The sequence below is a fragment of the Pectinophora gossypiella genome, chromosome 27 (genome assembly GCF_024362695.1).
Source record: "Pectinophora gossypiella chromosome 27, ilPecGoss1.1, whole genome shotgun sequence".
Lineage (NCBI taxonomy): Eukaryota > Metazoa > Arthropoda > Insecta > Lepidoptera > Gelechiidae > Pectinophora > Pectinophora gossypiella.
The window spans coordinates 3,646,012-3,673,542 of NC_065430.1; the positions used below are offsets into that span (position 1 = coordinate 3,646,012).

Sequence of the window (27,531 nt, forward strand, 5' to 3'; positions counted from 1 at the left end):
CCGCAGACCGAGCGCGTTTACCGCTGCGCCACCGAGCTCCTCCCTCTTGTATCATTAGTACTTACCCTCTTGTGGTCCAGTGGTTGAGCGTTGGGCTCACGATCCGCAGGTCCCGGCTTCGATTCCCGGTGGAGACATATCACAAAAATTACTTTGTGGTCCCCTAGTTTGGTTAGGACATTAACTGGCTGATCATCAGATTGTCCGAAAATAAGACGATCCGTGCTTCAGAGGGCACGTTAAGCCGTTGGTCCCGGTTACAAATTACTGATGTAAGTAAGTAGTCGTTACATGAGCCATGTCAGGGGCATTTGGTGGCTCAATAGTAACCCTGACACCAGGTGTGATGAGGTTGGTACTCCACCTCACAACCCACACGATAGAGGATTGCGTATGGCAAAAAATATTGAATATATGGGCTGATGATGATGATGATACAAGAGGGACCACTTACGGAACCGACCTCGCCCTCCGCCCAGCGCTCGTACGCCCGTTCCCTCTTCAGCCACTCCTGGTACTTGTACCACCAGTCCTCCCACTTCACGTAGTCGCTAAGAGTCAGGCCTGAGGGAGAAAAAGAGATTTTGTAACAACTATATAAAAAAGTTCGCGAGGCACGCCACTGGATGGCTTTAGTAGTCTATTAGAACGCGCTATCCATGTCGAGGCCAGATCGTAAAATTGATCATACATTGTTTTAAATTTACGCGGTTATTATCATAATTAAAACACATAATAACGGGTTCTTACCGCGTTTAAAGCAGGGATATGAGACTCCCGATATTTCGACACTGTTGCAAGTGCCATGATCACGGGATGACTGGTGAGATTGGAGTGTCGAAATATCGGGAGTCTCATATCCCCATTTAAACGCGGTAAGAACCCGTTATTATGTGCTTTAATTACGTAAAATTGATCATTTCATCAAAAAAAAAAGAAATAGTAAATAATAATAATAGTTATTGTAACAGAAGGCAGTTTAGTTCCACTATTCGACAACAGATGGCGCCACAGGGAAAATTAGAACGCGGTAACGATGTTGTCACCGCCAACATATAAGTATTTGAGAAAACCAATGCTTCTGTATTCCGATTAGGGATAGCTGCAAGATCTAGCTTCCGCCTCTGTGGAACTAGATTTGAACGCCACCTATATCGCGCCTACTCCATACGGTTGGCAAACGAAGTTGCGCTTCATCTTGCGGCCTACTTTCGTTGAAAGACCGTAACGTGTAGACACGATCCTCTCTCCGCACTCTGTAATTCGTACGTTTGTACCGGAATAAACTCGTCCACGTCACTTTGTCGTTTCCCTTCTCTGCCCGCTCAACCCGCACCTTACTACATTGGCGCTCAACTCGTGGCCAGTCAGTACGAAGCTACAGCTCCTGCAGACCTCACGCCGCGGCACTACGGGTTAATGAGTGACAAGGAAGACAACGACAAATTCGAAGATACTATCGAATTACCGGGTTCCACGCGATCGGGTCGTATCTACAAACCGAACATGTCAGACAAGCCAGTGATGTTGACGAGTGAGCAATTTGCCCAATTATTGAATAGGGTATCTCCTTCCCCTGCACCAGCTACGAGAGGCTCCTTCACGAACTGCACTTGTACTTATGACGGTCGTCCGAGTCCTGAGTTGGTCGAGGCCTTTTAACAGCGGTCAACATTTTCAAGCGCAATGAGAACATGCCTGACACGATTGCCCTGGAAGAGCTGCCTTTGCTCCTTAAGGAAGAAGCTGGAATATGGTGGCAAGGTGTACACAAGCAAGTCCATACCTGGGATGACTTTCAAACTCTCCTGCGTGACAACTTTGCACCTAAAAGAGAGGAATGGTTAGTTTATATGGACATTACGCAGAAGAAGCAAGAACCTGGAGTTTCTACGGCAGAATTTGTGCGACAGAAGCGTTTCCTCTTCTCCCAACTACCAGCGCCTGGGCATCCGGAGCATACACAGCTCAATATCATTTACTGTTTGCTGAACACGAACATCCGCGACAAAATCCTGCGGTCAAGTGTTAAAAACTTTGATCAGCTTTTGAAGGCTGCGACTGCAGTGGAACAGATCCTAAACCAAGAAGAATCCAGGGGGAGGGCGAACAGGAACAACCAGTTGAGTACGCAAGCAGTCTGCTCACTAAACCAGAACGAAATTACTCAACCACAGTCCTGCCTTATTTGTCGGGTCGACGGCATAGGCAGAGGGGGAGAGTTGTAACAGAAGGCAGTTTAGTTCCACTATTCGACAACAGATGGCGCCACAGGGAAAATTAGAACGCGGTAACGATGTTGTCACCGCCAACATATAAGTATTTGAGAAAACCAATGCTTCTGTATTCCGATTAGGGATAGCTGCAAGATCTAGCTTCCGCCTCTGTGGAACTAGATTTGAACGCCACCTATATCGCGCCTACTCCATACGGTTGGCATACGAAGTTGCGCTTCTTCGAGGGGCCTACTTTCGTTGAAAGACCGTAACGTGTAGACACGATCCTCTCTCCGCACTCTGTAATTCGTACGTTTGTACCGGAATAAACTCGTCCACGTCACTTGTCGTTTCCCTTCTCTGCCCGCTCAACCCCCACCTTACTACATTATTTTTTTTATTTGATTATGATTTTCATGATGTGTTCGACCATTTAATGAAATGGTAATTTTTCATGAAATGGCCAACTTAAGTTGACCATATCGTTGAAACGTCAAAGTTTTATGATATAACAATCAACGTTTGGCCATATTGTTAATGTAGGAGGAATTCATGCTATGTTGTGTAATAAAAATACGAATAGTCGATTAATTTCTTCAAAAATATTTAATAATATAAAGTCTTAAATACATCGTGAAATCAGTGAGTGTTTCTATCAAGATTCATCATCAATCAAGTGTGTGTGTATGGTTGGTGAAACTTACATCAACGGCGAACAGACCATACATATTTTTATTTTTATAGTTTTCTTTAGATTATGGTTAGGTATATTTTTAGTATATATGGATTAATTAAATTGAGTATTTATTAATATATGTACGTATAGTATAGAATATTTATTATATTAACTTTAGTTTTACTTTTAGGTATTTATTTATTTATTTTTTGTAGCACCATCCCGCATCCAAGTTGTAAATGTTTGTTTCCTTTTGTTGGTTGCCTGGAAGAAATTGCTCTAGAGCAATAAGGCCGCCCAAATTGTACTGTATTCATGTGTTATGTCTGATTGTTGAAATTTTAGTTCTGTGCAATAAAGTATATTTGATTTGATTTGATTTGACCATACAATCTTTGCCCTGTTGGCAGCCCTCAGACGCCACACACACAGTTGCGCGTGTGGGTTGTTTGTTTGTGCAATGTAGTTAGTGTAACGTACCTCTGAGGTAGCCCCTCTTCTTGTAGTAATCGTAGCGCACGCGAACGTCGTCCCAGGACAGCCCGGCCGGCGCAACGGCCAGCAGCTCCTCGGGGTAGCTACCCACCGGGGCCTCCTCCAACTCGCTGCGAATACAACAATACATGTTAGATACATCTTGCTATAGTATGCTGAAGTGGCAGTGGGCAGGACACATAGCGAGGAGAACCGATGGCCGATGGGGCGGAAAGGTTCTGGAGTGGCGACCACGTGTCGGACGACGCTCAGTGGGTAGGCCCGCTACAAGGTGGACCGACGATCTGGTGAAGGTCGCGGGAAGCCGCTGGATGCGGGCAGCGCGGGACCGATCGTCGCGAGATAGGTGTTAGTGACACCGTAACGAACACTGAGGGGGATGGTTCAGACCATGATTTCGAGTTGATATCAAGTGGAATATTAGGTCGCAAAATTTATGTTTTTTCTGGGTTTTATATACTTTTGCTTCTATGCTGTTCTGGGAGCAAATAAAAAACATAGAAAACGTTCAGCTGCTTGTCTTCCCGGGCATGTCGTAAAAACCGACAGAGGGATTGTGTCCTCTAACATGATGGACTAATGTTATGGGCGATAGGCTGATCCCTTATCACCATAAGGTTCATCATATCCAGCTTACGACATCGTATCAACAGTGGCTACAAGTTGTCTTTGATTACTTGTGGCTCTGCCCACCCCACTAGGGATTACGGGCGTGAGTTTATGTATGTATGTATGTATATACTTTTGCGATGGAAAATTCCACTTGATATTAACTCCTAACTCAGAATAATGAGCTGAATCATCCCTCTCAGTATTCAGCAGTCGACGAACGTCTCATCAGCCTAAAACTAGTGCAGCTTCTCACAACCTGTATAGCCTGGGAAAAGAAGCTGCAAGATAAACCTCGGCACAGGGCCCTAGACGTTCTTTAAAAATAAACATAAAATATAGTTAATGCAATTGAGTAATTTAGCTGCCAAATGGCCCCGATTTCTGCAGATACCTCCTAATTTTACATTAAGTTATACCTGTCATTTTCTTACACCGAAAAGGAAAGGGACGGATGATTGACAGCTCTTAATTTTAGGAAGAATGAGTAAATGAATGAATAACTCGGGCGAATCGAAAAGGTATCTCGCTGGTATGCAAACCGTTTGACGTGTGCTGTCAACGTAACTCTGTCGGGTTATTGGCCAGTGTAAAATTTTTAGACGGTTGGTTTAGATTTGTGCTTAAAATTGACGTGTGTTCCATAAATTTTATGCTTGTCGATTACCCGTCCCTTTCCTTTTCGGCGGATAAGAAAATGAGAGATATAACTTAATATAAAATTAGATGGTGTTTATAGGATTTAGCACCAATATCAGTTCTCAGACAGTTTAAAAAAAAAAACAGGAAAACATGAAACAGTAGGACTAGGGCCCTGTGCTGGGAGGTTTTCTAGCCACGTCTTTCCCTCAGCGTTACAGATTCCGATTTGGTAGTAGTTTTACAGCAGTTACATAATATGTAATATAACTTTTTGACGTTCAAAAAGCGCTAACTTTGTAAGCCAATTTTGAAAAATAAATATTTTTGAATTTTGTTAATCCGGATAATATTGCTGCTTAGCAAAAAGCCCGCCAGATTGTACTGTATCTATCATTCGTTTATGTAAATTTGTTTTGTATGTTGTGTGCAATAAATCAAATCAAATCAAATATACTTTATTGCACAGAACTAAAATTTCAACAATCAGACATAACACATGAATACAGTACAATTTGGGCGGCCTTATTGCTCTAGAGCAATTTCTTCCAGGCAACCAACAAAAGGAAACAAACAAAGTATTATTTGATTTGATAATATCATGGAACATAATGACTCACTCGTTGGCAGGCGGCGGGGCGGCGGCGCCGGGCTCCGCGGACGAGATGTGCACATGGAGGGCGGAGTCCCGCCGCGTGATGCGCATATTCTCCAGCCGGGCGGAGCGCGCCGCCGACCACTGCGCCATCTTGCCGAACCGCTCCGACAGGGTGAGTCTTTTAATACAATACAGAAACACAATACAATACAAAAATACAATACAATACAATACAAAAAAAAACAGCTCCCAGGTCTAGTGGTTAGAGCGTTAGGCTCACGATCTGGAGGTCCGTGTCCGATTTCCGATGGGGAGATTGTCGAAATCACTTTGTGATACTGTCCTTTGGTTGGTAAGGACTTTTCAGGCTTGAATTACCTGATTGTCCGAAAAAGTAAGATGATTCCGTGCTTCGGAAGGCACTTTAAGCCGTTGGTCCCAGCTAAAACACCACCAACCCGCAGTGGAGCAGCGTGGTGTATGCTCCATACTCCCTCCTGTTGATTGAGGGGAGGCCTGTGCCCAACAGTGGGACGTATATAGGCTGTTTATGTATGCATGTTAAGGAGGTGGGTGGCGCAGCGCTAAACGCGCTCGGTCTGCGATTGTTGAAGTTAAGCAACTTTCGCAAAGGCCGGCCATAGGATGGGTGACCACAAAAAAAGTTTTCATCTCGAGCTCCTCCGCGCTTCGGAAGGCACGTTAAGCCGTTGGTCCCGGCTGCATTAGCAGTCGTTAATAACCGTCAATCCGCACTGGGCCCGCGTGGTGGTTTAATGTCCGATCTCCCTATCCATCCATAGGGAAGGCCCGTGCCCCAGCAGTGGGGACGTTAATGGGCTGGTGGTGATGATGTATACTTGTATGTGTGTCGGCTGACCTGGGCGGCGGGTGGTCGCTGGCCTCGCTCTCGGAGTCGCTGCCGCTGGCGGCCAGCGCGGCGGCGATGGCGGCGGGGGACACGCCCCTTGGGGGCGCGCGGCGCCGGGCGCCCGCGGGGGCGGAGGCGCCGACGGGGGGCGCAGGGGGGCGGCGCTCGCCCTCGCGCTTGATGTGCGCCGCGGGGATGGGCGCGGCCGCGCGGCTCACCGCCAGCTGAGACCGCTGCCACTCCAGCACCTGCCACATCCCACATTAACATCAATACGTTATGTTCGAACTATGCAGAATGGCATCTAAGCTGAGCGATGGGTTTCTTGGACCTTATATATTGTAAGTTATCTTGATTGTTTGTTGTTGTTTCTATTTTCTGTCAATTATTATTAGTGTAAGGTACAATTTACGAACAATGTTATGGAAGAACGGAGTCACCTAATACAAGCATACCTATGCTTAAAAGGTGGCTCCGAACCCAGTATAAACTCTGTACCAAAAGATACTGCAATTTTTTTTTCTATTTTATTATCATTATTATTATTTTTTTAGGTGACTAGAAATATGTTTATTAGACAAGCGCGTCTCGCCATCAAACGTAACAATTTGGCGGGTTAATATTGTAAGAAAATAAAATTGTAGTTACCAATTTAACAACAAATTTTAAAAATAAAATATTTATTTATTTATTTACTAAAGTATACAATACACATAGTCATTACAGGTACACGCCTATTGCGACATATGAAAACAATACCTATTTCTACAATAAATTCCTATAATAAACTTTGAATTCGAATCAAAAAAAATCTCGAATCTTTGAATCTTTTTCTTTTTTTAAAATAGTAAAAAATAAAAATAGTAAGAAATAAATAGCTGACCTTCTCCTCGCGGGTCCTCTTGCTGGCGTCCCTGGCCTTGAGCAGCTCGCGGGTGGGCTGCACGGCGCGGGCGGGCGGCCGCGCCCGCGCGGGGGAGCCCGACGCGGCCCTGCGCACACCATACGACATTCATAACATAACATAACAAATACTTTATTGCACAAACAGGAAAAACCAAAATACAAAACAAAAGAAAAATAGAATTAGTACAATAGGCGGCCTTATTGCTAAGTAGCAATCTCTTCCAGGCAACCTTTAAGTATAGGAGATATTGAATATATGTTATATAGCGGGATAGTGCAGCATGGGAATACTTGTACATATAAAAAATAATAATAATAATAATAAATACACTTTCCTTTAATAAACTTTATTAATAACTTTAATAAAAATATCTTTATTCAGTAGGTAACATAGTTACACTTTGAATCGTCAATTTTTACATAACGAACGTCTCATCCGCCTAAAACTACTGCAGCTTCTCACAACCTGTATAGCCGGGGAGAATAAGCTACAAGAAAAACCTCAGCACAGGGCCCTGGACGTTCTTTAAAAAAATAAATAAACATAAATACAATTAACTAGGCCTATGCCCAGCAGTGGGCGTCATACGGCTGATGATGATGATGATGATGACAATTAACTAATTCAGCTGCCTAATACGCTCAACGGCTCAACGTGCCTTCCGAAGCACGGATACATTTTTTAGGTCGTTTTTTTTCTCACCTGGGTTTAACGACAACTCCTTTGGGCGGCGGCGGCGGGCCCTTCTTGTTCTTGGCCGAGCACACGGAACATGACTCGTCTGAACAGCTGCTCACTGACGACCCCGAACCGGAAGACTGGAATAATTTATTTATTTAGATAGGTTTAGGTGTAGTAGGCTGAGCTGTAGGCCATCTACGGGGTCCACAGGTGGCGGATAGTGGAACGGCCATCAGATATGATGGTTAGCTGCGAATATAAAAATAAGCAGTCCCCGACCAAACAGCGACAGGATTAGCAGAACGTAGTGGGTAGCTCACTGGGACGGGCTAACCTATAAAATGCTACTTAGGTTCTATGACGAACTTGTGACGTAGCGAGTAGGCGCCGCTACTTCAAAGTATCAGTACTGGTTGGAGGCCGAGGAAATGGATTCTGGTAGGGCTCTAGCTAGAACATCACCGATTGAGAAATTGGTCGGTGTGCTGCGGAACGGAAGGCGATTGGGGCAACCACCGTTCTACACGCCCTATCTATGGAGTAATGGCGATTACTCTACCGACAAGAGCGCAACTCTTAAATAAAAAGAGTATTGGTGCCAATTCCTGCAGACGCCATTTAATTTTATTATAAAGCTGTCATTTTCTTATCCGCCGAAAAAGAAAGCGTCGGATGATTGACAGCTCTTAATTTTAGAAAGAACGAGTCAATGAATGGATAACCCGGGCGAATCCAAAAGGTATCTCGCTGGTGTGCAAACCATTGACGTGTGCTGTCAACATAAATCTATCTAAAGAAAGAAAGAAACATTTATTATTTAGGACACCACAGACACGGATTACATATATATACATTATAATGACATCACATCAGAAGTCAACGCACACACGAAATATTTAAAATAGCAAATAAAAAAAAATAAAAAAAAAAAAAAAAGTTTATTTTATCTCGGGCAGTTGCCATTCTATACGTGGTATGGTTGTTTATTTATTGAGTTACATGTTTTTTTAATGGCTTCGTTACGCATTCAGCCAAATACAAGAAGTTAAAGTTAGGGAAACGTGGATATAGTAAGGAAATACGGTAATAAAATGAAGGGAAACAGGATTGGAATTTGGGATATTCTAGTTAGGTATATACATGTTATTTACAAATACATATTTTTATAACTTAATATTGTTTTTTATCAATATATAAGGCGATAGTTCTATATACAATAGCACAATTTAAATGAAGTAAACAAGAAATAGAAGTAGGGAGTGGAACTCGGATATGGAGCAATTGGGTAATAAAACTGGAATGGTCATTTAAGGGACAGGTGGAGAAAATATGATTCATATCTCCATATTCACCGCCTGAACAAGATGGATCAGATATAATATTTATTACATTTATTGATTGTGTTTGAGTTTTTGATGTGATGAGAATGGAAGAAGCGAAAGTGGTGTGTTAGGATCGTAGTAAATAGACGTGATGTGTCTCACCCGGTGGGGCGGCGGCGGCGAGGGCGGGCGCGGCGCGGCGCGGGGCGGGGCGCGGGGGCGCGCGCGCGGGCTGGCGGCGCGGCGCGGCGGCGGGGAGCGGGGGCGCGCGCGCCGCGGGGGGGTGCGCCTGCGCAGCGACGGGTATAGTGTTAATGACTATTTATCGATAGTATCGATATTGATATTTACATTATTTAGGAGCTTAGAAAGTAATCAATTTTTAATCGATGTACAGTCGATTATTGGACAACACCAGTCTACAGGTTAATGTAATTCTCTCACCTGACAGGGCTCCGCCTAGGGCTCCGGCGCGGGGACCGCGACTCCCTGCGTCCGGGGGACCTGGAGCGGCGGGTCACGGGAGACCGCGACCGCCGGCCGAGCGGTGTCCGCGAGCGGCGGACAATTGGTGAACGTGAACGCCGGACAAGCGGTGAACGCGAGCGGCGACCTAGCGGCGAACGACGTGCTAGAGGTGTTCTGAAATGAAGAAAAAAAAATGTAAGTAATTAATTTTGCCCGCAGATTCTCGTAGATCAGTAAGAATTAGAATTTTAATATAACATAACATCAGCAAACAGACAAATCAAACGAGCCCGAATCAGTTATTAATGTGAGAAAACATATTCCCATACAAAAGGGAAGACCAAGAAGAACTTACATGGAACAGATCAAAGAGAAGATCTTCTTCTTATCGTGTGGGTTGTGAGGTGGATTACCAACCTCATCAACCCTGGTGTCAGGGTTATTATTGAGCCGCCAAAGGCCCCTGACGTGGCTCATGTAACGATTACTCACTTACATCAGTAAGTAGTAACCGGGACCAACGGATTCACGTGCCTTCCGAAGCACGAATCATCATACTTTTGGACAATCAGGTGACCAGCCTGTAATGTCCTAACCAAACTAGGGATCACAAAGTGATTTTTGTGATATGTCCCCACCGGGAATCGAACCCGGGGCCTCCAGATTGTGAGCCCAACGCTCAACCACTGGACCACGGAGGCCTTTGATAAACAAGATTGGAGAATGCTACACCGACAAGAGCGTGGCTCTTAGTCATGATGAAGGTTGAAAACGTTTTTTTTTTCATTTAGCCATAACTTTTTACTGTCAACATACTTTCGACTGCGATTTGGTATTTATTACTCAATATTTAGTGGACAGATTCCGTGCTTCGGAGGGCACGTTAAGCCGTTGGTCCCGGCTATTAGCCGTAAAAACACCTTCACCAACCCGCATTGGAGCAGCGTGGTGGAGTATGCTCCATACCCTCTCCGGTTGATTGAGAGGAGGCCTGTGCCCAGCAGTGGGACGTATATAGGCTATTTATATATTTAGTGGACTATTTTTAGTAGGAGCTACAGTAGCCCAATTGGTAGAACACCTTTGGACCACTTTTCTAAACATTGTTTGAGGTTTACGCGGTGAGTACCATAATTAACTTACAATACAAGGAATAAAAATAAAATTGCTATTCAAAATTCTAGATTATATAAATTAAATTGTTCTTTTTGGGGTTATGTATACGGTTTTACAATAAAATACCAGATAATATTTTAAATTAGTCAGAAAATAAAATTAAAGATCACGTGAAGCTTACTTTATGTAAAAAAGCTTATTATAAGATTAATGATTACCTAAACGATAAAAATGTCTGGTATTGAATGTGTTCCTCTAGTTATAAAATAACTTGTAATGTGTACCATTGGTTTCTAAAAGATGTGTTGCTGTTGCAGTTTCTTGTCATTTCTTCTCCTCAGCCATAACACCTTGCGAACTTATGTAAATTCAAAAATGTTACATTGACCTTCAACAAGTTTATCCATGATAATTACGTTGAATAAATGGTTCTGATTTCTGATTAAAACACATAAAACCGGGTTCTTACCGCGATATTATCAGGGATATGAGACTCCAGATATTTCAACACTGTTCAATAGGTATATTTCTCTGAAGTTCTTCCGAATAGTGTTCTATAGATGATAACCGTGGTCGTATGCAGTAAGCCAACTCTTAGGACAAATTGGCATATTCTATCGTCGGATCTCAATTGTACAAATTCTGTCTACCCCGCTTGGGTGTCTTACCTAGATCGTCGCGGGGTGCGCGAGCGCCGCGGGGAGGGGGACCGCGATTTCTCCAGATACATCTGTTTATAGCCCGTATGACGCCATCTGTTGAGAACACTCGAACTTACAACTTTGAAACTCTCGCTCAGCAACACTAGATGGCGTTAGTGTAGCGGTGATCGAAATTATTATTTTTGTCATAGATAAACTAAACTAAATGAGCTCTACACCACTTTTGCCACTACTTGAAGGTCTAGAGAACCTACAAACAATAAAAAATAATATAAATCCTTCCTATTTTCCTCAGGTTTACTCTGGGTCTGCAGTTACATCCTCTTTTTGTCACAAATAAACTTTTACAAATCTTTTTTTATATGTAGTTACTAAGTAATAAATAAACTGCCTATTTTTTTCGTGAAAAATTGGGGAAATTGGGAAAATTGGGAATTGAAAAATTCCTTTTTCATGTCGGAACCGAGGATCCTTTTGGATCTTTTTCATGTCGGAACCCAATTTTTCACGAAAAAATAATATGAAATTTCGCCACCAAACTTGAAATTTTGAGATTCACCCATATACGTCCCACTGCTGGGCACAGGCCTCCCCTCAATCAGCCGGAGGGGATATGGAGCATACTCCACCACGCTGCTCCACTGCAGGTTGGTGAAGGTGTTTTTACGGCTAATAGCCGGGACCAATAGCTTAACGTGCCCTCCGAAGCACGGAATCATCTTACTTTTTCAGACAATCAGGTGATTCAAGCCTGAAAAGTCCATACCAAACAAAGGACAGTCTCACAAAGTGATTTCGACCATGTCCCCATCGGGAATTTAACCCGGACCTCCAGATCGTGAGCCTAACGCTCTAAACATTAGACCACGGAGGCTATTAATAATAAGTAATAAAAATAACATTTTAGGAAGTTGACAATAACTTCTTCATTTATGAGTCTTTATGGCATTATTTCTTTTTATTTTGGTGCAATAAAGTGTATTTGTATTGTAACTTCAGACCCAGAGTAAACCTGAAGAAAATAGGAAGGATTTAAAATATTTTTTATTGTTTGTAGTTTCTTTAGACCTTCAAGTAGTGGCAAAGGTGTAGAACTCATTCAGCTTAGTTTATCTATGACAAAAATATTAATTTCGATGACCGAATGGCATGGCTACACTTACGCCATCTATTGTCGCCGACCTAAAGTGTCAACACCCTTAATTTTTTTTCCCCTTTTGCCCATTTGAGGGTCAGGTAAGCTAAGATCATAAGACCATGCTGCCTTGTCTTCAGTACATTTCCTTTGCTGTTCAATATCAATATGGAAGGTCTTCCGTAGTACCAACACCCTTAAAAAGATTCGCGCGTTCGGGCACAAACGACTGGGAAGGCGTAGGGACAATTTCTCCCGACAGATGGCGTCTTTTCGCTTGTACAGTCACTGCCCGAAACGTTTCGTTTTCAAATGAGGATAAAAACTGCCTATTTCTCCCAAAAGGTGTCGCTACTGTTGAGTGTTCTTAAATTTTGACAGTCCCCCATACTATTCGAGTAAACAAACATTGTTTTGGTTGTATTTTGCGAAGCGTTTAACTGCAAAAACATAGTGTTATATTTATCCCCTGATGAGGAGCTCGGTGGCGCAGCGGTAAACGCGCTCGGTCTGCCATTATATATAGGGAAGGCCCGTGCCCCAGCAGTGAAGACGTTAATGGGCTGATGATGATTTAAAAGTTACAGCGAATTAATTACTTAAGTAGTATGACGAATTAATTGACAAGCGCGTGCGCCGGCGGCGGAGTCGGTCCAGAAGTGGGCGGGGGGGCCGCGCGCGGCGCTCCTGGCATTGCCTTTTGTTGTATCGCGCATGCGCGCGCGTGTTGGTGATGCCAACACCATGTTCGATTACAATACGGTTGTTTGGCGATAGAACTGTAACTCCGCCTCTCTTGGTACCGGGCGAAAACCTCACCCCCGCCCGGTCTTACTTTAGTTTCAAATGGCCGTAAACCGCTAATATCGGGTGTTAGTGACACCGTACCGAATACTGAGAGGGATGATTCAGATTCTGAGTTACCAAGTGGAATTTTCCATCGCAAAAGTATGGAATTCAAAACAATTTAAAAACAGGAATTTTTCGACGGAAAATTCCACTTGATATTATACAGAGAGGTATGGAACGCAGCATCCTTGGTGTTAAATTGATCGATCGGATCCGAAAAAGGCTGCTTGAAATGGGACTGGGCTGGACATGTTGCCCGAATGCCCGATGACCTCTGGACCAAAAAAGCTACAGAGTGGGTTCCTGCAAGTGCTGTCAGACGTAGGGGAAGGTCACAAAAGATGGCGCGACGAGTTAGACCGCTTTTCGAAACGGTGGCACGAGCAAGCTGGGGACAGGGAGGAGTGGAAGAAGGGAAGAGGCCTTTGCCCTGCAGTGGGACATCCAGGGCTATTAATAATAATTAAATTGTCTTAAGGGGCCTCTACGTGTTGGCTTCGGCCCCACGCACGCCTTCCAAAAGTCCGGGATTCCATAGTCCCGGGATATGGAAATGACAAACAAAATAATAATTAACTCAGAATCGTGGTCTGAATCACCCCCCTCAGTATTCGTTACGATGTCACTAATACCCTGTATTTTTTTTGGGGAACACAGCCTGGAAAGAGCTTCATTGGGATATAATCGTGAGGTTATGGACTGGACTGGTCTCTCACCTGCCAGGGTCCTTCTCCTCAACTTCGAGCAGCTTACGGTCCCAGCTGCCTGGGGACGCCTGTCTAGCCCGCTTCATTACGTTGTCTATCTCCTTGCGTCGTCCGGCGGGGTTTGATGGGTCTGCGGGTTGAAAAACGAAAAATAATTAAAAAAAAAATGGTTATATCTTTGGATTGCATTGGTATAGAAGGCAGAAGCTCGATTGTTATACGGCTTCAAGACACCGCAAATATTAGCAACATAACATAAACAGCCTATATACGACATTGCACGAAAATCACTTCGTGATCCCTAGTTTGGTTAGGACATTGCAGGCTGATCACCTGATTGTCCAAAAGTATGATGATTCGTGCTTCGGAAGGCACGTTAAGCCGTTGGTCCCGGGTATTACTGACGTAAGTGAGTAATCGTTACATGAGCCATGTCAGGGGCCTTTGGCGGCTCAATAGTAACCCTGACAGCAGGGTTGTAAGCCTGTTATTCCACCTCACAACCCACACGATAAGAAGAAGACCTCTTTGATCTGTTTCATGTAAGCTTTTCTTGGTCTTCCCCTTTGGTAACGTGCCTTGTAACGTGATGTTGGTCCCGGTTACTACTTACTGATGTAAGTACGTAGTCGTTACATGAGCCATGTCAGGGGCCTTTGGCGTCTCAATAAAAACCCTGACACCAATCCACACAATAGAAGAAGAGACATTAATCCTTTTATACACAATCCATCCACAATTTCTTGGGCGTTTAGCTTTGCCGCAGATGAGAACTACTTGGCCGGACAAATGGGGAGCGCTGAAGGCTCTCACCCGGTACAACGTTTAAGACAACAGGCCTGAGGGTGCCCAGTTGGGCGCGGACCTCGGCTCGGGGCGTCGTCTGAGAGGAAGAATATTTGAAAGGATTAATCGACCGCCGGCGTGGTCGACGATTTCCCTCATTCAGCGCTTATCGCTATAAGTACGTACCAGTTATCCGCGCATGTTGAGGGTTCCGGTCCATGTGTAGGCGGCTCTTGGAGGCCGCCTCAGCCGCTCTGGAGACGGACCCGTTACGACGGGAAGACATCCTGTAACCATAAAGTTATGCTTAAACTCGTAAAACAGACACTTCCAGACGCAATAGACATTAAAGCTGTAGGGAACCTAGTCTAATTTATTTATAATTAAATGAAGGGATAAAATATGTTTGGCCAACTGATACGACACGATATTCATTTATAACAAACATTATAGAAGGAAAAATTGAAGGGAAGAAAGGAAGGGGTAGACCTAGGATAACATTTATGAAACAAAAAAAGAGAAGGTGCAGGTCGTGTCGCATCGGGAGGTGAAGGTTTTGGCGGGAAGAAGAGAGGAATGGCGATTACTCCACCGACAAGAGCGCAGCTCTTAAATAGAGAGAGAAGGGATAAATATGACTAGGTTTATTTTTACCCTACTAAACCAACATTTGATTTTTTGTTCAGATCCGCATGGGCATCATGTGAGCCTCTTAAAATCGGCATCCGCATCCTCATCTGCGGATGCGAAAAAATACATCCGCAACATCCCTGAGTCTAATTCCTATCCGTTACCTAGATGGCGTAGGTGTAGCGGATTCAATGTAAAAGGTAAATAAATTAGTCTTTTTCTCATTTATTATTAACTTGCTTTTGCCCGCGACTTCGTCCGCGTGGCGTGTTATAAAAGAGAGATCTTTGTGTGTCTGGAAGTGCATATCAAATTTCAAGCATCTAACTTATGCAGTTTAGATTTTTTCATACAAATGATTCTTCCCGCTAACTCCCGTTTCCGTGGGAATTTTGCAATATCCTGTTGCAACTAAGCTTTAAGTTAACTAAGGTGGGTACCTTAGCATGCCAAATTTCAAGCGTCTAACTTAAGCGGTTTAGATTTTTCATACAAAAGGATTTTCCTGCTAATTCCCGTTCCCGTGGGAATTCCGGGAATTCCTTTCTTAGTGCACCTCTATGGTACCTAAGCTACGTCCCTTCCAAATTTCAAGTGCCTACGTTTAGCCGTTTAGGCTGTGCGTTGATATGTCAGTCAGTCAGTTTCTCCTTTTATATATTTAGATTTTGAGGCTTCATTTTATTTGTGCGACAAGAGGTAAACTAATAATGTATTTTCTTTAAATTATTGATTAAATAAATATACATTCCCATACAAAAGTATTTACTAAGTTTCTGTATTTTATAATATATTTCATAATCCTTTATAAAACTTTTTGAAAAAGAACATTTAAATAGGAAGTTGTCAATAGCTTCAGACCCAGAGTAAACCTGAAGAAAATAAGGGTTTAAAATATTTTTTATTGTTTGTAGGTTCTCTAGACCTTCAAGTAGTGGCAAAAAAGGTGTAGAACACATTTAGCCTAGTGTTATTGTAATCTGGAATTATTATCATACAAATAAATTGTTTTACTAAGCCGCTTCCATGCTTTTATAGCTTAATTTGTGATGTATTCCAGTCAGAGCATCTTGAGAGCATCTTTTTTTTTTTATTTATTTATTCCAAAAAAGGTACAATCTGACAAAGTAGTACCTACATAAATAGCACATTCTAGAAAATCTGGAATACCATTGTATTTAAGTCTATAAATTATGTAATACAAACTGGATTTAAAAAAAAAAAAGTAAAGAAAGGAAAACATGAAACAGTAGGACTAGGGCCCTGTGCTGTGCTGGGAGGTTTTCTGGCCACGTCTTTCCATCAGCGTTACAGATTCCGATGTGGTAGTAGTATTACAGCTAGTTACATAATATGTAATTTAATTTTTTGACGTTCAAAAATCGCTAACTTTCTAAGACAATTTTGAATAATAAATATTTTTGAATGTTTTTTTTTAATCTGGGGGCCTTATTTTAAACCGCTTGCCTTTAAGTTACACTCGAAAATATATACTTTAGATGATAATGTCTCGTTTTTGTGTGTGGTATTCTGTCATAAAAAGAACAATTTCTATTCCATTCTAATATTAGAAAATAGTCCACTAGTTTCCGAAATATAATATTCGAATTTGAGCACCTGCTAAGAATATTATCAGGAAGAAAAAAAAACAAAAAGAAATAAAAAATAATTAAAAAAATAAAAATAAAAAGAGTCTAATAAGAAAAGGAATATGAGGTGAAATATTAAGATTCTTTTTGTAATAATTTTTTTTATTTTGGTGCTATAAACTTTTTTTTTGATTTTGTAGTATTTGCTCAGGTAGGGTGCTATTTACACAAGTGCTATTTATGCAGGTGCTATGAGTGGAATCCATCTAATTTATCAAGTTTAGGTACAAATATCAGCCCCTGCACAGAACACAAAACCCTTGTTAGTTTATCCCGTCTATAACTCTCAACGACAGACAAACGTACGTCTTAAAATACCAGAAGTGAAACAACATACTTACATTAAGCTGTGACAATACAATCCAATGATATTAATGACTCTTTCAACCATAAAACACCCAAAATGAGAGAAAAATTAATGACAAGAGGGAATTAAAGATTTAGTAATAAATTACATATTTGCACTACAATGCATAGCTGCGAATAGAAAAGATAATATAGATAAATTGTGTTTTTTTTTTCTTGGTTTAAACTACAATCAGTCCTCTAGACTATAAGCAGTTTCGTTGAGTGGATAAGTGACGTAAAATAAATTGTGTTTGATGTAAATTTTCAGCACTAGTAGACATTAGGGCCAATGTGTGCGTCAAGCTAGTGGCCTCAAAACAAAAAAGGGCACGAAAAAATAATTTGACCATACCAAAAATCCCATTTGGCGTTTAAATCAAAGCGAAAGGCCTTGTCGTTAACTCTCGCCAAATTTCGCTCACCGTCAAGCTAGCAAGTGCAATAAAACATGGCTATAAATCCAGAACCGTGATGGTACTAATTTTTTTACAACAGGTACTATTTTTTTCAATAAGAGTACTAATTTTTGGTATGGTCAAATAATTATTTCGTGCCCATTTTTTTTGAGGTCGCTAGCTTGACGCACACAGGGCCAATCCAGACGAGCTCTGACTTGGTGTGCACGTGGATAACGCAAAAGAGGGCGGCCCAAAGAGACCTGGCAACGCTCGGTTGACCAGGAATTAAAAACTCTCATGTCATGGGAGCAAGCTAGTGGCAAAAGACTGAGGAATGGAAATCAGTTATTTGAGCCCTACAGGGTAAGATGATCAGAAGAGGACTATTTTAAATAGAAATGGAGATCTACAAAAATAATAAATAAATCCAAGTAGTATCCCAAGTTATTATCAAATATAAACATTGTCAAATTGCCGGTTAATGTCAATTGGATCACCCCCTATATTATTATTATTTATTAAGTACACTTGGGGGAGGCCTATGCCCAGCAGTGGGCGTCATACGGCTGATGATGATGATGATGAAGTACACTAGCAGCACAAGCTGATGCGTGTACATACTGCACTTGGGTTTTTGTTTTTTATAATGTTCGTCAAGTCTATTCTTAAATGAGTTCACTGATGGTGCAATGATCACTGACTCTGGAAGCTTGTTCCATGAGTCCACTACGCGGTTGGGGAAAAATGGGACATAAAACATACCTAGCAGGCGAGAAGTAGGTGCATACAACATACCTACATCGAATAAATAAATTTGACTTGGATTTTTGTTATGAAATTGACCTAAAAGCTGTATAGATTGTAGTCCCATGCCTAATCATATAAAAAAATCCTATAACTTTTGTTTTTTAGAGAAACAAGTGCAAGTGTAGGTTCTTTTAGTCCAGCACACTCAAACACACACACACACACACATATTCAAGTTAAGTGTTTGTGTATTGTTAAAAAACAAATTTGTTGTCTGTTTGTTCTGTATACAAGTTTGTATTGTGGCATCCATCATAGAAATATTTATATTAGTTTCACTCGTTCTAAACCTTGTACATAGTGTATGAGTCATATAATGACAGAAAATAATTTGTTCTCTATTAAAGCTGAGTAATATTGTTTATTTCGAAAGTCAACTTATGCTAAATGATTATGCTGAATGACATTTCTATAACAAAAATTATCCCGTGATAGCTAGCAATAATTAGTCATGATCCAATTCTAAACTTAAAATCTATTTATACTTTCTCAAAATGGCCGACTACAGTTATTCCAATCCAGCAGCCACTCACCTGCCTACAAAATTGTTCGTGAGCTTACCTCTAGGGCTTCGATAGCGGATCGGAAGGAGCGAGGGCTCCAAACGCGGCGCGAGACGCGAGGGGCGAAGCCCGAGGGCGCCCGAGGGCAGAGCCCGGCCGCGACGACTGCGACGCGAATCCCGGCGGCGCCGCTGCAAGACAACCGACTTTTAACATCACGAAAGCGGCGCGCGGGCGAAGGCAGTGCGGTGCCACGCGTATAATGCGACCGAAAGGGCCCACGAAAGGCCTACATGCAGCTTTCGGGCTCACGCGAACGCGGGGCCTCACGGGGCGGGCCAGACACGACTCTCACGGGTCACCTCTTCGGCTTCCACGACGACATTCCTTTGTGTTGTTCCTGTCTTCATCTTGCCTGTCCAGTGTAACTGCATCCTCCGACGGAGCGATGAAAGCTGAACATCAAACATACTAAATCCACCTTAATTAACACAAAACAAAGTTACGAACCAGTAGGATAACACCAAAACTTTTTCACTGAAGTTCCACGGTAAATCGATGGTGAAATCTCGCTAAAAACAGCGACACACCTTTCTCGACGAACCGTCGGCCATTTTCTTTTGCTGCAAAGCAATCAATTTTTATTCCTTTCACTTTGCGTTTCGATGTTGTTAAACTCGCATATTAGATTAAAACAAAAAATGTTTATGTTGTGAAATTTGCAATGTTATTTTGTAGTAATTACACATTTTATCATAAAAATGTAAATTCATTACTAAGTAATAAATTATATGATGATTTTTGTATATAATATAAAATATTTTATCAACAAATTTATATTATTTTTAGTTCTACTACAAATTAGAAACTAAACGCAAAGAATTACTGTGTTGCCATTTTAAAAAGATTTCTACTGTTTTTGTAAAAAAAACAAAAAAGTGAAACGAAATATATATCTTTAAGTGTCCAATACTGGGAGCTTACCAGTTTGAAATTCTCGACAAGGAAAGTAAATGAAAGAAACAACTTAAAAAGAACAACCAGAAGAAAAGTCACTCAAAAGATATACGTAATTATAATCTTTTTGTTAGATAAGTAAGAAAAATTCGCTGAATTTATCTAAAAAATATGGCAACATTTAGGGTTGCCAAATTGCAGGATTTTTCGTAGTTTTGGGGAAAAATAGATAACTTGTTATGGAAGTTTAGCAAAGAAGAACGAAAAGAAAAGTATGGTCAATTCAGCCAGATATTTAACAGACATAGATATTTAAACAACACAGCTCCGGTCCGATGCCTTTATTTAAAGTACTAAATAGAAATTATTTTCGGTACCGAAAAAAACGGTATGATCTAATCGCGACGTGTTGTTAGTTCTCTAACTTAATACGCAAGTTCGCCAGTTCTAAAACATTTGTCGCATTCATTTAAAAATATCGGTATCGTGAAAAATAACGGTACCATTATTTTTTGTTAGCAGAAAATATTGCTATTGTTATTTTAAGATATTGTAATTTAAATCTATCACTTCACATTGCTAACCGAATTAAACCCGTTTTTTAAATGAAATGGGGGTATTCCAAAATACAAGTCTAGCAACCCTGACAACATAGAATAAAAAAAATAGTGCAGTAACATTTTTTAAAGTGGGTGATTGTGTTACTGGCACTTAATTTTAAGTTTACGTTAGTTTTAGTTAATATTATTGAAAATAATCTTCATTTAATCATTCACATAATCTTTAGACGTAAGATATATATAATCGTACAGCTTCATAGTTTCTACGTGTATAAAATAAACACGAACAGATAAGAGAAACATAAATATTGTGTCTAAGATATGGTCGTTCTGTTTGTGTGCAAGATAATTAAGAAACACGCGTTTATGTGGCGATAACCCTTGAACCAGAAGAAACTCTAGTATTGAAGATAATCCCGAAGTGTTATTGAAGGTATGTGTTTTGATTTTAATTAACTAGTGAATCGACCCATTACAGTTTTCCGAGACAAATGCAGAACTTAACAGCAAAAAGCGTGAGCAGATTCGTCCAGTAGTTTTCGAGATTATCCCTATCATATAGGTAGAGGACTGAAGTCTTACCAATAGGTAGGTATTTAAATAACCTACCCGCTTTTTAAATAACGGTTCAGCGCCCTCTGTTATTCTTTCGTGTGGGTTGTCGAGAACATAATTCTTAAGTTGCTGTGCCCTATCAGGGTGTCACAATGTACCTACTATATCTTATACCTACCACCAATGTAAAAAAAGACCCCCTAACCCACCTCTTCCGCATACCTATAATAAAATAAAAAAAAAAAAAACTACTACTAAGTACTACTTTTCCAAAAAAAAATCGGCTATGTCCGTGGCTCATACAAAATCGATCAAAATTATAGTCTCGGACCCTTTTTGCGACCCTATATAGAATCAACTTTTGAAAATTTTACAAGACCAACTTCCATAGTAATTTCACTCGAAAATTCGATGGTTCATACAAAATTGAAGTGAAATTTTTCTAAGTGTTGGGACCCCTTTTACGATACCCTAACCCTTTCTTCATTGAATAATCTAAATAATTAATACGAAGTGGTGTTTTGTGGTTAATGATCGCATTAAATTAGTCGGAAAATATTCGCGACAGTGTTATTATATCGGAATATTCAATAAACAAAGAGTACATACCTACCTATCTATTCTCACTTCGTGCCAACAAGCCGCTTTATAACTCGAAAGTTTATGCGGACTTTTGAGTTAATTCGTTTGGGGTTCGGAGTAGAGTCTGCTCCGAGGGTGGTGGCTTAGGATTCATCATTCATCGTCATCACCCTTCATCATTTCATTATACATCATCAAGAAAAAAAAATACATGACATGGCTGTATGGGCATAGTTCCCTTTGCCATGCCCTTCGGGAAACCAATGAAAAAAAATATATTGAACTCCCTTCCATCTACGGACAGGCTTTTCGGCGGGAAACGGGAACGGGACAGTTGCTTTCTTCATTGAGTAATCTAAATAATTAATACGAAGTGGTGTTTTGTGGTTAATGATCGCATTAAGTTAGTCGGAAGACATTCGCGAGTGTTATTATATTGGAGTATTCAATAAACACAGTGTATCTGCCTATTTTCGCTTCGTGCCGGGAAGCCGCTTCATAACTCAAAAGTTTATGCGGACTTTTGAGTTAATTCGTTTGGGGTTCGGAGTAGGAGTCTACTCCGAGGGTGGGGGCTTAGGTTTCATCATCATCACCTTTCATCATTTCATTAATCATCAAGAAAAAAAATACGTCAGACATGGCTGTATGGGCATACTTCCCTTTGCCTTACCCTTCGGGGAAAACCAAAACAAAAAAAAAAAAAACATCTACGGACAACTACCTAGGCGTCGCGCGTCGGCGGGTATTTCATTCTTATGTTGTGGATATAGGGTATTTCATTCTTACCTTCCTACCACCAATCCGCACTAAACGTTTCGCGTTGGTAATCCACCTCATAACCCACACGATAGAAGAAGAAACAATTACCCTAGGACTTCGTATAATTGTCTTGAGTACTTGTGGGTCTGCCCACCCCATTAGGCGTGACGGGCGTGAGTTTATGTATGTATTTGTTTACCTTGGACTTGTCCACATACCAGATCATATTATATGATCTGTGGTTGATCGATGCAATAACACGAGAAGTAATAGAAATGTATTCAATTACCAACACGTTTGTTGACGATATCTATAGCATGTCAAGCTATATACAAGCATATACGTACAGCGTGTTAGTCAAATCGCGATCGTAACGAATACTGAGGGGTGATTCAGACTATGGTTCTGAGTTGATACTTATCTCTTATGTCTTATCTCTTGTTGTTGTACTAACAAATAAATGGATCTGTGTTGTCTTTAATAAATAAATTATTATTATTATTATTATCAAGTAGAATTTCCGGTCGCAAAAGTATGGAAATAAAAACACAAAAAAAAAACATTACATTTTGCTACGGATATAATACTACTTGAGGAGCTCGGTGGCGCAGCGGTAAACTCGCTCGGTCTGCGATTGTTGAAGTCAAGCAACTTTCGCAAAGGCCGCTCATGGGATGGGCGACCGCAAAATAAAAGTTTTCATTTCGAGCTCCTCCCTGCTTCGGAAGGCACGTTAAGCCGTTGGTCCCGGCTGCATTAGCAGTCGTTAATAACCATCAATCCGCACTGGGCCCGCGTGGTGGTTTAAGGCCTGATCTCCCTATCCATCCATAGGGAAGGCGAACCCATGATACTACGATTTTGTTATTGACTGTTTTTTTTTCTTTGCAGAATTACTTACAACTTCTAGTACGCGCTAAGCGTCATTAATAGGTAAGTGCTTTATCACTAATTTAAGAGCCACGCTTTTGTCGGTGTAGCATTCTCCATGCTACTTTTTAGAAAAAAAAGGGCAGTGGTTTCCCTCTTGCCTTCCCCGCAGTACTCTGTCTGACGCGAGTGGGATGGCGCCCAGAGTAGTCTATTACAAAGCCATACTAGGCCTCCTGTCCTCCGCCTATGAATAATACTGACAGTTACTGCTGCCCTCTGTCAGGTTCCAGGTCACAGTCCCTATAACTCTCCCGTCTTTCATACCGTAGGAAAGGTCCCACTGCTGGGAACCTGGGCCAGATTGTGAGCTTAACGCTTTAACCTTTAAACCACAGAGGCTTTTAAGTTCTGCAGACATACATACATAAATATCACGCCTATTTTCCTTCCTCCACATTCATCAATCGCGTCATACACGCACGCCGGTTCAGAGTAGATCGTACTAAACCTTTTCTAAGGACATCTCCAATTTGGCCAACCTAGGAAACTACTAGTAATGAAACTCGTGCGCATATTCTACGTTCTACTACGTCATATCACATAGTATACTATAAATATATAGATCTACACGCAGTATATGGATCATGAAACCAACACGTGTTGAAATTGTGAGTCATAAATTCATTTAGTATAACATAACATAAGGTATTATACAGGGTGTTGGTGAAATCGTAACGAATACAGAGGGGGATGATTCAGGCCATGAATCTGAGTTAATATCAAGTGGAATTTTCCGTCGCAAAATTCGTGTTTTTTTTTTTAGTTTCTTAATTTATTTTCAAGTCTATACTTTTGCGATTGAACATTCTACTTGATACCAACTCAGAATCATGGTCTGAACCATCCCTCAAAGTTTTCGTTACGATATCACTGACACCCTGTATAATCTATGTACACTATTAACGAATATATTTTATGAAACACGACGTTCGTGGGTCACCCAACAGGGTCCACATAATACCAGCGTCGTTCACGCCGCGACTTGTGCCGAGTGATTTTTCCTCTCAGACGACGCCCTGAGCCGAGGTTCGCGCCCAACTGGGCACCCTCAGGCCTGTTGTCTTAAACGTTGTACCGGGTGAGAGCCTTCAGCGCTCCCCATTTGTCCGGCCAAGTAGTTAATGCAATCTGCGGCAAATCTACAATAAGTCACGTCAAAAAAAAAACAGAATTCAGGAATATTCAACAGTACTGCCGCCTATATTTGAGCTTCTAGTTTTTACTCTCATTTAGGTACCTACCAAAGCTATTTTCACATTTTGTTATCTGTAACTTATTGTTTTAATAATTACAATCGGCGAGTAATTGAATTTAATAAGCAATTAAAATGAAAAAAATAAACAATTACGGTCATTGAACCGAGATAAAAAAGAAAGAAGAACAAAAATATAATATGTTTTTATTGCAATCCCAGCACGGACCTAAACCAGTGATTTTGAATGTGTTCTCGAATTCATGTTTGGATTAAAAATGTTTATCACGTGATAGACAAATTCAAATTCAAAAATATCTTTATTCAGTAGGTAACATAGTTACACTTTGAATCGTCAATTTTTACATAACGAACGTCTCATCCGCCTAAAACTACTGCAGCTTCTCACAACCTGTATAGCCGATAGACACATAGTGGTGAGCACGCGCTCAGTTGTGAAAACATCGTAAAGAAACCCACGTTCGAAGTTTTGACAGTTTCGGATCCCGAGAGCCTTCAGCGCTCCCCATCCCCATTTGTCCGGCCAAGTAGTTAATGCCATGCGGCAAATCTACAATAAGTCACGTCAAAAAAAGCAGCAGCTTCGTTATATTTTCATACAGAATGCGACATTTCAAAAAGGCACAATATGCAATCATGAGAGCGATGCGTGATGCCAAAATTCTCCATAGTGTTGGAACCTGACCGACAGGTTTGTTAAAGGACAACTTGTGCGTTCATTGGCAAAAGAAAAACATAAAAATACCGTTTAATTAAGCAACTTTCGCCAAGGCCGGCCATAGGATGGGTGACCACAAAAAAAAAGTTTTCATCTCGAGCTCCTCGTTAGCACCTGCTCGAAGGCACGTTAAGCCGTTGGTCCCGGTTACTACTTACTGATGTAAGTGAGTAATCGTTACATGAGCCATGTCAGGGGCCTTTGCGGCTCAGTTGCTGAGGTTGGTAATCCACCTCACAACCCACACGAAGAAAAGATAGAAAAAAAAATACTAGATTAGCATTTTATAATTTATCTTTGACCCGGTCAAATACCCTATTCGAATTAGAATCCACCTAGACAGATAAAAAAAAAATCTTGGTTTTTTTCCACGGCGCTACTAAGTACTTACAACTAATCGTAACTGCGCCGGCGCGCGACGTCTGTCGTGTGAATAAATGTAAGTCGCGCCGTTCACGAGAATTTTCCCACTTTGGGAACATTCCGTGCACTAAACAGGTTACCGGGTGAGAGCCTTCAGCTATTTATTTATGTATATTTATGTATATTAAGAAACAAACGGTCATTTACATGAAAGTATTACATTATGGTAATTAGTTTAGACCTATAGTTTCCTTAATTAATTATAATTAACAACAATGTGGCCTGTAACTTAAATTACTTACTACTTCCATTTTAATTTATCCAGGGTAGTTTACTTTAATAAAAAATAATAAACATACAATAACAAAAGATTAAAGAACAAACAATATGGATGATTCCAAGGTCAAAGATAAACATTAAAGATGCAGATTACTGAATCAGCTACCGGGTGAGAGACAAGTAGTTAATGCCATCTGCGGCAAATCTACAATAAGTAGTCATCATCAATTTAAGAGCCACGCTCTTGTCGGTGCAGCATTCTCCATGCTACTTTTTTAGGGAAAAATAGGGCAGTGGTTTCCCTCTTGCCTTCCGCCCCGCAGTACTCTGTCTGACGCAAGAGGGATGGCGCCCAATAAGTCACGTCAAAAAAAAAAAAAAAACATGCGAAATCTTACTTATCTCTTATTTTCGGACAATCAGGTGATCAGCCTGTAATGTCCTATCCAAACTAGGGATTGACCAAGACTTAAGATGATCCGTGTTTCGGAAGGCACGTTAGGCAGTCGGTCCCTGTTACTACTTAAGTAAGTACGTAGTCGTCACATGGGCCATGTTAAGAGCTTGCAACCCGATTTGGATTAAATAAATTAAAACCAAGAAGAGTGTCGTGTCTTTTAAAGAAGTCAAATAATTGTCATTTGATAAACAAGAGTGGAGAATGCTGCACAGACAAGAGCGTGGCTCTTAAATTGATGATCATAATGACCCTCGTTTTACACAGACACTACACATTGACGTTATCGTACACGCGCATCTGTGTGTGACATCTGATGCTCTTACGATTGAAGACTAAAGTAAGACCGAGGGGGGTAAATAATTTAGTATTTTTTGTGATATTTCCCCACCGGGATTCGAACCCGGGACCTCCGGATCGTAAGCCTAACGCTCAACCACAGGACAGAGGCCGTTATTAAAGAGTTTTAACAACGGTCATCATCACCATCACCAGCCCATTAACGTCCCCACTGCTGGGGCACGGGCCTACCCTATGGATGGATAGGGAGATCGGGCCTTAAGCCACCACGCGGGCCCAATGCGGATTGGTGGTTATTAACGACTGCTAATGCAGCCGGGACCAACGGCTTAACGTGCCTTCCGAAGCACGGAGGAGCTTGAGATGAAAACTTTTTTTTTTTTGTGGTCACCCATCCTATGACCGGCCTCTGCGAAAGTTGCTTTACTTCAACAATCGCAGACCGAGCGCGTTTACCGCTGCGCCGTTACAGTTTTACAACGGTACATTTCCACTTTGGGAACATTCCCCTTTCGCACTTATCGTCGTATACGCATGCGCTACGCGTGTCGCCCATGCGCTCGTAGCGTGTCTCACAGATTTAAATTTAGATCGTTAGCTATTTGATTTGGCAAGTTACGTTTATGTGTTACTTATGTTTTTATCGATTACGTGTGATTTGGACACTAACACAGAAAGACAGAGAGAGACTCGAGGCCTTTGAAATGTGGTGTTAGAGGAGGCTGGAAAGAATATGTTGGACTGAAAGAGTTATTAATGAGGAAGTGCTAGTAAGAGTAA

The 27,531-nt window shown here is 41.3% G+C and overlaps 2 protein-coding genes across 2 annotated transcripts in view; one reads left to right on the top strand and one right to left on the bottom strand.

Annotated features, from left to right (window-relative positions):
* Window positions 1-289: 289 nt before the first annotated feature.
* Window positions 290-19,682, bottom strand: LOC126378737 (serine/arginine repetitive matrix protein 1-like). The gene is made up of 13 exons (XM_050027118.1): window positions 19,583-19,682; window positions 19,131-19,263; window positions 14,924-15,024; window positions 13,961-14,081; window positions 11,267-11,353; window positions 9,459-9,656; window positions 9,177-9,303; window positions 7,714-7,829; window positions 6,988-7,096; window positions 6,114-6,352; window positions 5,256-5,411; window positions 3,373-3,497; window positions 290-564 (listed from the first exon to the last, which is right to left on the bottom strand). The coding sequence occupies exons 3-13, from the start codon at window positions 15,021-15,023 to the stop codon at window positions 320-322; spliced, it is 1,623 nt and encodes a 540-aa protein (XP_049883075.1). The 5' UTR covers window position 15,024; window positions 19,131-19,263; window positions 19,583-19,682; the 3' UTR covers window positions 290-319.
* Window positions 19,683-20,713: 1,031 nt separating this feature from the next.
* LOC126378965 (protein phosphatase 1 regulatory subunit 3C) overlaps window positions 20,714-27,531 on the top strand; it is a 28,957-nt gene continuing 22,139 nt past the window's right edge. Inside the window, exons 1-2 of the mRNA XM_050027518.1 lie at window positions 20,714-21,022; window positions 23,380-23,421. The gene's annotated coding sequence lies outside the window, so the exon portion shown is untranslated. The remainder of the gene's footprint in view (window positions 21,023-23,379; window positions 23,422-27,531) is intronic.